The 12,916-nt window shown below is 37.8% G+C and overlaps 1 protein-coding gene across 3 annotated transcripts in view; it reads left to right on the top strand.

The window, feature by feature from the left end:
* USP32 (ubiquitin specific peptidase 32) overlaps positions 1–12,916 on the top strand; it is a 205,480-nt gene that overhangs the window by 57,418 nt on the left and 135,146 nt on the right. For all 3 annotated transcript variants that reach the window (XM_043481830.1, XM_043481820.1, XM_043481811.1), the window contains exon 2: positions 8,594–8,721. In XM_043481830.1, the coding sequence (XP_043337765.1) occupies positions 8,594–8,721 (128 nt within the window). The remainder of the gene's footprint in view (positions 1–8,593; positions 8,722–12,916) is intronic.

Below are 12,916 nucleotides of genomic sequence, written 5' to 3'. Positions count from 1 at the left end.
AAGATTTCCTGGAGTTCAGTTCAGTTCAGTCGCTTAGTCGTGTCCAACTCTTTGCCACCCCGTGAATCGCAGCACGCCAGGCCTCCCTGTCCATCACCAACTCCCAGAGTCTACCCAAACCCATGTTCATCAAGTCAGTGATGCCATCTAGCCATCTCATCCTCTGTTTTCCCCTTCTCCTCCTGCCCCCAAACCTTCCCAGCATTAGGGCCTTTTCCAATGAGTCAACTCTTTGCATGAGGTGGCCAAGGTATTGGAGTTTCAGCTTCAACATCAGTCCTTCCAGTGAACACCCAGGACTGATCTCCTTTAGGATGGACTGGTTGGATCTTCTTGCAGTCCAAGGGACTCTCAAGAGTCTTCTCCAACACCACAGTTCAAAAGCATCAATTCTTCGGTGCTCAGCTTTCTTCACCGTCCAACTGTCACATCCATACATGACCACTGGAAAAACCATAAACTTGACTAGACGGACCTTTGTTGGCAGAGTAATGTCTCTGCTTTTAAATATGCTATCTAGGTTGGTCATAACTTTCCTTCCAAGGAGTAAGTGTCTTTTAATTTCATGGCTGCAGTCACCATCTGCAGTGATTTTGAAGCCCCCAAAAATAAAGTCTGACACTGTTTCCACTGTTTCCCCATCCATTTCCCATGAAGTGATGGGACCAGATGCCATGATGTTAGTTTTCTGAATGTTGAGCTTTAAGCCCCATTTCCAGTATTCTTGCCTGGAAAATTCCATGGGCAAAGGAACCTGGTGGGTTACAGTCCATGGTGTCACAAAGAGTTGGACACGACTGAGGGACTGGGCATGCATGCGTATAAATCCTACTTAGCTCAAAAGACAGCTATTTTCTCTTCTAAACATAACTGGTGATTAGGTTGTTTATATTGATAAGTTGCTATATTAGGTTTATTATAGGTCAGCTAGGTCTTGAGAATGTCATGCTATGGATGCCCAAATGTGAGAAGAAATCACAATAAGGAGATCTTGATATGAAATATATATATATGGAAATAGCACTAGGTACACAACTGGCTATCTGCTTTGCTCTTAGTTGTACTTAGTAATGTAGTTTGGGAGCTCTCTTTCCCCTTTTTAGGTGTTCCTCCTCTGTGCACAGCTATGTCTTTTATGTTTACTGTATTGTCATTGCTTATTCGTGAGTCTGTCTCTTGGCTGAGTTCCTCGAAGGCAAAGTTGGCTTACTAGTTTTGTGTTCCTCATGGCCTAGCACAGTTTTTGGGCATGTGATCAGTAAGGGCCCAGTAACCTTTAATTAATGATTGATTGACTGATTGCATTTCAGAGGGTCTTATTGGAGGGATTCTGTTCCTGTGGTAAACACCATAATCTTTATTTTATTTCTGTTTCAGTATTTGCCCTTTCTGTGTAATTGCTTTTTTCAGTACTTTCGTGCTCTAGTCATTAAGTGACTATCAAGTACTTTCTTTTTCTTACCATATCTTGTATTTGATTGTGAGTTGCTAGTTCTCACCAATTGAATATTTTGAAAACTGAGATGTCTTGAAATCAAGGCTTTTTGTTGAATGAGGTTTGTGTTCAATTCTTTTGAAATTTTGTTTTGATATGAAAAGAGCAAACTTTCTCCCTTATTCCCTGTCTTTTATTCACTTCCTGTTTGAGTGACTTTCACTTTGACTTTTCCTGTTTGAGAAAGGATTTTAGTTCTGTTTCTATAGTTTTCAATAAGATTCTAGTTGGTTTCTTAACTCTCATGAGTGTTGTAGGTGTAGTTGAAATGTTTCTACAGTTCCTTAGATTAAGAAAAACCTAAAGTAAAACCAGTCCTTGAGATTTATTTAGTTGGCTGAGCTGGGTCTTTAGTAGCAGCGTGTGGAATCCCTGACCAGGGATTGAACCCGAGCCCCCTGCATGGGGAGCAAAGAGTCCAAGCCACTGGACCACCATGGAAGTCCCAAGATTTATTTTTTTTGAAGGTGAAATACCTCTTTCAGCTTTTCTCATCGTAGTCAGATGTGTTAGTTTACTGTCAGACTTTCCGTCTTCATTCTGGAGTCCTTTCATTTTTCATCTGGTCTTGTTCTCTATGCTTACTGCATAGCTGTCCTCCTCAGATACCGTAATCATCCTGGGAATTTCCTTCACCTCTCTCCTGCTGCAGTCAGTCCAACTCTCACATCCACACATGACCACTGGAAAAACCACAGCTTTGACTAGACGGACCTTTGTTGGCAAAGTAATGTCTGCTTTTTAATATGCTGTTTAGGTTGGTCATAGCTTTTCTTCTAAGGAGCAAGCATCTTTTAATTTCATGACTGCAGTCACCATCTGCATTGATTTTGGAGCCCCCCAAAATAAAGTCTGTCACTCTTTCCATTGTTTCCATCTGTTTGCCATGAAGTGATGGGACCAGATGCCATGATCTTAGTTTTCTGAATGTTGAGTTTTAAGCCAGCGTTTTCACTCTTCTCTTTCACTTTCATCAAGAGGCTCTTTAGTTCTTCTTTGCTTTCTGCCATACCGGTGGTGTCTTCTGGGTATCTGAGGTTATTGATATTTCTCCTGGCAATCTTGATTCCAGCTTGTGCTTCATCCAGCCCGGTATTTTGCATGATGTATTCTGCATATAAATTAAATAAGCAGGTTGACAATATACAGCTTTGATGTACTCCTATAAAAAAAGCTGAGTGCCGAAGAATTGATGCTTTTGAACTGTGGTGTTGGAGAAGACGCTTGAGAATCCCTTGGGCAGCATGGAGATCCAACCAGTCCATTCTAAAGGAAATCAGTCCTGAATATTCGTTGGAAGGACTGATGCCAAAGCTGAAACTCCAGTACTTTGGCCACCTGATGTGAAGAACTGACTCACTGGAGAAGACCCTGATGCTGGGAAAGATTGAAGGCGGGAGGAGAAGGGGATGACAGAGGATGAGATGGTTGGATGGCATCACCGACTCAATAGACATGAGTTTGAGTAAGCTCTGGGAGCTGGTGATGGACCGGGAGGCCTGGTGTGCTGCAGTCCATGGGGTCACAAAGAGTCGGACACGACTGAGCAACTGAACTGACTGGACTGACTGGCCTGGACTGAACCACTGCAGTCAGTGTTTGCTGGCTCTGTCTTCTTTCCTTTGTTTACCCCCTCATTTTGTTGTAGGACAGTCTCCTGTAGCTCTCTGGAAAAGGTACAAGAAAGTGTTATACTTTTTTTCCTTGTTATATTTTTATAGTCCCCTATTCTTATTTGGATGTAATTTTCTTATTCTCTTTTTCTGAGAATATTTGGAGGTTTTCACTTTTTTTCATCCTTTATCATTATTTCTACTTACCCCTCCTTTCCCCTTATTTGTTTGTCTTGATATTTTTCTTTTCTTTTTTTTTGGTGTTATATGATTTTTTTTTTATTGAGACGCTTTATTTAATACAATGGGTATCTTGCCATGAGCATCTGCTATACTGTTGTTCCTGCAAAATTATTTGATCCTTTATCCATTCTGTGGCTGATCAATCTGGAAAGCTCCAAACTGGGATTTTTCCTTCTGGCAGGCATTGCATTTCCACCTCCAATTTGAGGATGACATCTGGTTTGGTAACATGATGCCCTGCTACAGAGACCAGGTTGCTGTAGGTCTCCAGCATCACGTCTTTGTACAGGGTCCTCTGTGGACGGTTCAGGTACTGCCACTCCTCTGGGGTTCCGCCATTCCCTCCTCTTCTTGGGAAAAACAAGAGATGTGTGAAGACTGAGCTCACTGGGGCCATCTTGCCCAGGAGTCAGAAAGAAGCCCTCAGGTGCAGATTCACTTCAACTGGAGCATTCAAAACAGGCCCCTACTTGGGGGCTCAGAAAAGGGGATATGGGCAGGAGAGGTGGGGGCGCCTAGGCAGGAGCTTGAGGATGCGTATAAACCCTTAGCTCAGGTCAGATACGTATAAACCCTTAGCTCTTTTTCGACAACAGATTTTTCTGTTCAGTGCAGAGGATACAGTTACGAGAACTACTGTTTTGTCTTGGTAATTTTCTTATTGAAATCTTCTTCAATATTTGGTGTTCCTTGACCGTTCATTTTTTTTCGGTCTGTGTTATTGATACATAATTTATATACAATAAAATGCATAGATTTTAAGAGTTCAGTAAGTGAACAGTTGTTCACTTTTGTAGCCACCACCCCAATCAAATATATAAAAATTTCCACACCTCAGAACGGTTCCCTCCTATCTCTTTGCAGGTGTCTGTTTCCTGCAACTCCAGTCACATACTGCCCGCTTCACTACCTGTCAACCACTGTCTGATGCCATAACTGGTTTTGCCTCTTTGTGACTTTTATATATAATGTAGTCATATGGTATATCCTCTTCTGTGTCTGGTTTATTTTGCTCAGTGTAGTTTTTGAGATTCATTTATGTTGATGCATGGATCAGTGGTTTCTTCATGTTTATTGTAGAATACTATTTCATTGTATGAATATACCGCATTTACTTCATCACCTGTTCCTTTATCAAGGGGTTGTTCTTTCTAGGGGTTTTTTTCTATTGTTAAAAGCTCCTGTGTATATTTCTGTGCAGTATTTTCTTGTGTAATTAACAAGGAGTGGAATTAATTGGGTCATAAGGTTAAGTATATGCTTAATTTTATAATGACTATCAAGCTGACTTTTTATTTTAAATAGTTTATGCATTAAAAGATTGATTGGAAGACTTATATGTTTGAGTATATCCGTTGTTGACTTGTGGATTTTCCTTTTGGGAACCCAGCCATTTTTAAAAGGGGAATGGAGGAATCCCCCTCACCCCATGTCAGCAACAGTAGGTCTTTGTTCTAGGATCATTTACTTTCTTCAGAGAAGAATACTCATTGATTCTGCCCAGGTGATACATATGTCAGAATAGGGGGAGGGAGGGCAGCGAGATGCAGATGCTCACTTAATCTTCACCTTTTTTCATACCTCATTGTCCTTCCTGTAGCTGTCAGATAAACCTGATGTGGTCGAGTATGGAGCCTTTGTGTCTCAGTGTTTCAGAGAATGTGTCTTTGGTTTCTTGATATATATCTACATCTAAAAGTGGTGTGTGGTGGCTAGATGGTAGATTGGTGCCTGACTCTGTTGTGCTTTAAGGGACCTGAGATTAGTCTAAGCACGTCTCTTGTAACTTTCAACCGATTTCTCTTCCATCCCACTTTTTACCACCACCCCACCCCCCTTTTTTTTTGTGGAAATTGGTACAGTGAATTCCTGAGCCTTTTTTGGGTGCTCTAGACAGGGTAAGTTAGTTTACTTTCTTGTTCATATTTCTCAACTGGTTTCGATTGCTTAGGTTTCGATTTTCATGGGTCTGCTTAAGTCAGTCACCACTCCTCCAGACACTAATGTTCCCCAGAAAAAAATTGACTGTCTCATAGTTCCTCAGTTCTTTTTTCTCCTGTTTTCTTTGTCCTTGTGAGTTTGTGTCCTTTTTTCATTCTTGCTGCAATTTTAGTGAAGTCTGTAGAAAGGAGGTAAAAAAAACCCCACATGTGTTGAACTTTCTAATTTTTCCAGAAATTGCCTTTTCGTTCTAAAATAAGTGCATTAGTATTATGTTTTCCTACCTTAAATTTTCTAGACTTGATTTTCTTTTGTTTTCCATCCTGCCTAAATTTTTATTTTTAAAGTTTTCAAGGTTTCACTTGTATAGTGAACACTTTTATGTATTCCTTGTCTACAGGTGAACTAATTGTCAGACTTTATTTTTTAATAAAAATACTGTTTATTTTCAGTAAATATGGACCTCTGGCAGTATTTTAGTGTCTGATAGTCTATTTTGTGCCTGTACAATAACTTATTCAGTCTGTCTGTTTGCTTTTGTCGTTGTTGTTTGGTCACTCAGTCGTGTCTGACTCTTTTGGCTATCATAGACTGTAACCTGCCAAGTTTCCCTGTCTATGAGATTTCCCAGGCAAGAATACTGGAATGGGTTGCCATTTCCTTCTCCAGGGGATCTTCCTAACCCAGGGATTGAACCTGCGTCTCTTGCTTTGGCAGGCGAATTCTTTACCACTGAGCCACAAGGGAATCCCTGTTTGCTTTTACAAATGCTTTAAAAAATTTATGTGTGTGTCTTCTCATGTTATAAATGAATAGATTCATTAGTCATCAGTCATCATTGCTTTTTTTTAATCATTGCTTTTTTTTCAACATATTTCCAAGCATTCCTTCAAATATCTGTAACCAACAGTGTATAGATTATCATTTTATATCACAATGATTGATTTCTCTTGTCTCCTCCTCTGGACTAGGAGCATCCTAATTTGTTAGTAAAGCCATTAATGAAAAATAGGCATACTGAAGAAATAGATATTCCAGTAGCTGAAGTAATTTCTTCTCCATAACTGTAATTTATAAAATTATCTTTGTTTTGTTTTTTCACTTTTGCATTCTAAAAAGGGGGAAAATCAGTAAATTGGGGATGTTAATATTATGAATTCATTTTTTTAATTGAATTAAGCATCTAGTAGTTATACTTTTCTGTAGCTGCTTATTTGAGTATTAGTTCTTATTGTTTTATCATTGCCCTACAGGTTGTAGAATTTGTGAACTTTCCCTCCCTACCACAGAGTTTTCTTGAATGATAATCTGTGGGCCAGGCACTCTTCAGTCTTTATCTTGCTGGCCCTTTCTGCCTTACTTGAGACTGTAGACCAGCCCCTTCTTCTTGTCCTTTGGAAACTGTGCTTTTGTTTTTCCTAAGTATTCCTTGTCAATCTTGTTTGAATATTTTTTTCTTTCTCAGCAGGTACTGTAAGCATTGCTTTCTTCCAGTTTTGTCTCTATCTCATTTATGCTCTTTATTCATGACTTTAATTGCCGCCTACATGCTTATGACTTTCATCAAACCTTTCCTAAACTTTACACTCATAATTGTAAAAACTCAGTGGGTCTCCTGAAGGTTCCTCATTTTCAGTATGTCGTTATCATTTCAGTTCAGTTCAGTCGCTCAGTCGTGTCCAACTCTTTGCGACCCCATGGACTGCAGCACGCCAGACCTCCCTGTCCATCACCAACTCCCAGAGTTTACCCAAACTCATGTCCTTTGAGTTGGTGATGCCATCCAACCATCTCATCCTCTTTTGTCCCCTTCTCCTCCTGCCCTCAGTCTTTCCCAGCATCAGGGTCTTTTCAAATGAGTCAGCTCTCTGCATCAGGTGGCCAAAGTATTGGAGTTTCAGCTTCAACTTTAGTCCTTCCAGTGAACACCCAGGACTGATCTCCTTTAGGATGGACTGATTGGATCTCCTTGCAGTCCAAGGGACTCTCAAGAGTCTTCTCCAACACCACAGTTCAAAAGCATCAATTCTTCGGTGCTCAGCTTTCTTTACAGTCCTACTCTCACATCCATACATGACTAATCATTTAATTTATTATTTATTATTTTTCCTTCCTCACTTTTTTTTCTTACATTCCCTTTCTACATACTAAGACCATCCTTCCAAGTTTCTCAGGGTAGAATTCTGAATGTTACTCTACATTGGTTCTACTTTTCAGTTAAGTTTCAAATTCTGTTGACTTTTCCTTCTAAATAGTTCCTGAATAGCTCCTCCTTTTTCTTCTCATAATAGCAGTCCACCTTTTGCTTCCACATTTTGCTTACCACAGAACTGGTAAACTACCTGAATTTTATCTGACTGTGTTCTGTTTCCTATCTGCCTGGAGTTCATACCTGAATTGTGTCTGACTGAATCCCTTCCTTACTGTGTTAGAATTTCTATGACTTGGTCAGTGACTGCCTTAGGTTTATCTTTTACTACTCCCAGCTTTGTTCATTTTGTTCTGGTAACATGCAGTTCTCCCTAGCTCTATACATCATCCTCTGTATACTTTGAAACAAACTATTATCTCTGCCTGGCATGCCCTTGTCTATTTTGCTTGGGTTAGCCTTTAAAATTTTATGTAATCATCCTCTCCATCCAGAAGTCTTATCTTTCTTCTCTAGCATGGGCTAAAGGTACCATTTGTGGTACCTTCACTGACCACGTAGTACTAAAGAATATTTTTCTCTCCTTGTAGACAGAGATTGTTCTATTCAATGAAAGGCTTCAATGCCTAAAATAAAGTAATGGCTCAGTAATTTTTTTGTTAATGGGTGTCTAAAAATTATAGTGTATTAGCATCATCTATTTATAGGTTACTTTCTTTGTTGAGGATGACACGGTTTAAGCTAAACTTGGGAGCATGGATAAATACGTACTCAAAGGGTACAAATAATATAATTTTTATTCCAGAGGAAATGAGTACATTACTGCTGAAAAGGTATTAATGCCAGAGCCTAATGCCATTCAGCTTACCTGCTAATTGTTACCTCTTCTTTACCCCTGCCTAAAATTTGTATGCATAACTTAATGTTCTGCCGTTTGAAGACAGTGGGTCAAGAATTTTCATATTTATTTTTAAGATTAAATTTGAAAATATTAGAATTATGAAAAATATCTTTGGGTTTATTTTACTTATCTGGGAAGAGAAGTAATGTTTGCTAGTTTTTGTTAGGAACTGGATTGAAAAAAAAGTAAAGATTTTGAGAGATGTCTTTTCTCCTCAGGTTTCTTACCTGTCTTCTGTTTCTGAATTGCAGTTACAGATGTGGAGCTGAAACGACTGAAAGATGCCTTCAAGAGGACTTGTGGACTCTCGTATTACATGGGCCAGCACTGCTTCATCCGGGAAGTGCTTGGGGATGGAGTGCCTCCAAAAGTTGCCGAGGTAATCTTCATGCTCTAAGTTTTCCTGTGAGATAGTTAGCCACCAGTCTGAATTCTTGAGGGTTCTCCTGGTCTTGACCGATTTAATCTTCCCTACAGTTATTTTTCTTGCTGAGTAGGTAAATAGGTCTTGCTTTAGATGTCAACAGGGCTGTGTTCTTAGAGGCCAAATGGGAGAACTGCAGGAGTGCCCTCTGCTTCTGTGTACTTCTGATCTTTAAGAGCTGCAGATCATAATCATGGGGCCATTTATATGATTGGCTTCTTATTCTTATGAACTTTGTCACTCTGACATGTCCTTTTTATGTTGGGAGTATTTTTTATGAACTTAGAGTTTTAAACCTTTCCATATAGTAAAACCTAATTAAATTAATTCTGTAAAATTTAGTATTGTATATGAAACACTAGTTTATTGGAAGTTGTAAAGTCTTGTTTAGATTCCATGAAAAATATTTAGGTAGAGATACAGTGAGCTAAGTTGGTATAAATATCCCCTTTCTAACAGTAAATTCACTGCCTTATAAAGGGAATAAAGTATATATAGTTAGGTATATATACAGTTATGTAATATGTCGTTTGAAAGGAGAACTGAGAATACAATTAATAAAACAGTGAAATTGTAATAAGAATTTTAAGCTTAGTGTATTTCATAAACCTTAATTCACTATTCCTAATTAGTGACAGTTGCAATTTCTAACCCATGCTATGTGCTTTTGAGTTTATGGTTTATAATATAGAAAGTATATTTATTGCTTTTTTATGTGTGTCTTACTTTTTTTCTTGGTGGGGATATATGTTGTGTTAATTTTATCATGTATTCTTGTGTAGAATTATTATGTACTTTCTTGCTATCTTTAATTTGGATTTATGACAATTAATTTTTTCCTAATACTATTTATTGGGACCTTTTTTTCAGTATGAATTCATCCTCCTGTTTTGCCTTAAATGCTAGTATAATATAAAAATTTGGAATTTAGAATTTTTCATTTTAGGATATAACTAGCAATTTAATGAGTTAATATAAGTTGCCAATTAGAGGAAGGGATTTAAACTGAATCCATAGTAATTAAAACAACATTCTTCCAAATTCAAATATATACTAACTTAAGGCCTTTCTTTTTCTTCAGTTTCTTCCTTAAAGTCGAAATTGTCAGACTGTAAATTTGTGGTGCTGAGAAAACTTAAGTTAGAATATCTGATTTATTTCTTTGGATCATGTATAAAGATTTACAGGTGTCCATCTACATACCTATAAATAGATGTCCATTCAGGTCCTTGTCCAGTTTTTAATTGAGTTGTTTGTCTTTTTAATACTTGAGTTGTAAGAGTTCTTTAAGTATTCTGGATCCCAGTCCCTTATAAGATATGTGGTTTGCAAAAATATTCACCCGTTCCATAATTCACTCTCTTGATGGGCTTACCCATTCTTCCTTTCATCCCTTGTTTCATCTGGGAAACTAAGGTCACAAAGATTTACTCTTATGTTTCCCTGTGAGAATTTTAGCTTTTACTTTTAGGTCTCATCTGTTTTGTGCTAATTTTTGTGTATGGTGCGACGAGTCCAACTTCATTCTTTTGGAAATAGCTTTTTAGTTGTCCTGTTACCAAGTCCAAGCTCCTATCGCTCATTGCATGACAGGTCAGTAAACCAAGAGATGTGTTGTTGGTGCAAGAAATAGCGACTTTTTCGAGAAGCTAGCAGATCAGGAAGATGGTCAGCTAGTGTCCCAGAGAACCATCGTTTTTTTTAACCTGAATTAGAAGTTAGTCTTTTATACTGAAAGGGGGGAGAGTGTGTGGCAGGTTGTTGCAAACTTTTTGGTACCTTTTGTGCTTACAGCTGTCCAGGCAGGTCTGATCACAATGTTCCTAGACCTTCTATGAGATAACTATTATTCTCCATTCTACAACTTTTTATCTCTATATGAGTGAGCCTTGAGAATGGGCTCTCCTGTATGTTTCAGGCTATAGCAGCATTCTTTTACAAAAGGTGCAGAGCCTGCATGACTAAGCAGAGGCAGCAGAGCACAAGGGTTAGAGTTAAAGGAGTGGATTCAGTATGGAGTCAAGTTTCTTCTCGTCAGTTACAGTCCTATCACTGTTGGAAAGATTATTCTTTCCCACTGAATTATCTTATCACTGTTGTTGAAAATCAGTTGACCATAAGCATACGGTTTTATTTCTGAATTCTCAATTCTATTCCATTGATTTCTGTCTGTCCTTGCATCAATATTGCATTATCTCGATTATGCTAGCTTTGTAGCAAGTTTTTAAATCAGAAAGTGTCATCTCCTCAGCTTTATTCTTTTTCAAGTTGTGTCTGTTCTGGGTCCCTTGCATTTACATATGAATTTTAGTATCAGCTTTTCAATTTCTGCAAAAGAGGCAGCTGAGATTTTGATAAGGGTTGTATTGAATCAGAGTACTGCCATTTTAACAATATATTAAATCTTCTGATTCATGAAATTAGAATGCCTTTTCATTGCTTTAGATTTTTAATTTCTTTCAGTGATGTTTTATAGTTTTCAGTGTACAAGTCAAATGTCCATCAATAGAACAAAATGTGGTGTATCTGTAGAAAGGAATATTGTTAATAAAAAAGGAGTGAGGTTTTCTGTTACATTCATGGATAAACTTTTAAAACATTCTAAGTCAAAGAAGCCAAACACAAACACCACATAATTTTTTGTCCATTTACATGAAAATGGCCAGGATATTAAAACATTCTAAGTCAGCGAAGCCAAACACAAAAGACCACATATTTTTTTGTTCCACTTGGATGAAATGGCCAGGATAGCCAACTCTATGGAAACAGGAAATAGATTAATGGCACTTTCATTAAAATTTTAGCCAACTTTTTTTCTTACTTGCTTGCACAGTAGTTGCCTCTTCCCCCTGTTGTTTTGGAGGAATCTATCCTTGAAATGTCAAATACAGGTTTTCCTGTTATTTCAGCTCTCTGATATGATCAAGAAATGTAAGATGATAGAGGGTTGTTTCTTGTTTTTTTGGTTAGGAGTGACACTCAGGCTTTCTGCAGCTAAGGTGGAAATGGAACTCCCTGGAGTGTCATTTATATGTGAATATTTTGTAAATTTCATTTTACTGAAAACTATTTCAAGAGTCTCTGTCCTTTGGACTATGTGTTAAGAATTATCACTGACTAGATTAACTAAAGTAATTGTTTTACAAGGATGATCTTAATTTTAAATTGTAAAATCTACAGTGATATTTCAATTTCTTTGCAGCAACACGTTTTTGTGTGTAAACTCTGGCACAGTATTAAACACAAAAAGAATTTTATAAATGCTTTTAGTGATGATGGTATGAGCTTCATTTATCCTATTATTTACTGACCTAGGCTTATTTTAAGTGAGGAGTACTTTAGCATGTGAGTATTGATTAGTATTTATAACATTGTGTAAGTTTTAAAGTACTATAAGGAATTAAGTACTTCTGTCTTTGATCTTTGGTATTTTCTCATGGAACGGGTGTCTATATAGTGTCTTATACAATAATCTCAAAGAACGAGTGACCCCATTGAGCTCAGTTCTGGAACAGTTTCAGCATTTGTATAAAATGAGCCTTTTGCTTATTTCAGGCATCTCTCCAAGGCAGGCAGGTTAATAGATAAATTTCATCAACTTTTGTGTGTATTTGGGAAAAGGAATGAATTTATGAGTATGTTTCATCCTTGCAGAGTACATAGTTATTTGCTAAAGAGGAAATGGTACATTTGAAGTAGACAGACTCATAGAATGGAGGATCTGTATTCTCTAGTTGCAGGGAAGTCAAGGGAAGTGAGGGAATTTCTAAACAAAGTGATTAGTTGTAAAGCTAAGGAAATAATCATTCCACTTTATATAGTCATTGTGAGATCTTTCTTAAAGTCCTTTGGAGAGTTTGGGCCTTAAATCTGGGTGAAGAGGGTCACCTACTCCTGGTGAGAGTATGAAAATAATGTTTTGAGGCAATAGTCGTATTTTAACACCAGTATCTTTATATAAGAAAAGCCACAAGCCAGAAAGATAAAGACCAATACAGTATACTAATGCATATATATGGAATTTAAAAAGATGGTAACGATAACCCTATATGCAAAACAGAGAAAGAGACACAGATGTACAGAACAGACTTTGGGACTCTGTGGGAGAAGGTGAGGGTGGGATGTTCTGAGAGAACAGCATTGAAACAAG

Source organism: Cervus canadensis, chromosome 1 (genome assembly GCF_019320065.1).
Source record: "Cervus canadensis isolate Bull #8, Minnesota chromosome 1, ASM1932006v1, whole genome shotgun sequence".
Classification (NCBI taxonomy): domain Eukaryota; kingdom Metazoa; phylum Chordata; class Mammalia; order Artiodactyla; family Cervidae; genus Cervus; species Cervus canadensis.
This window is presented reverse-complemented; position numbering and strand designations above follow the sequence as displayed.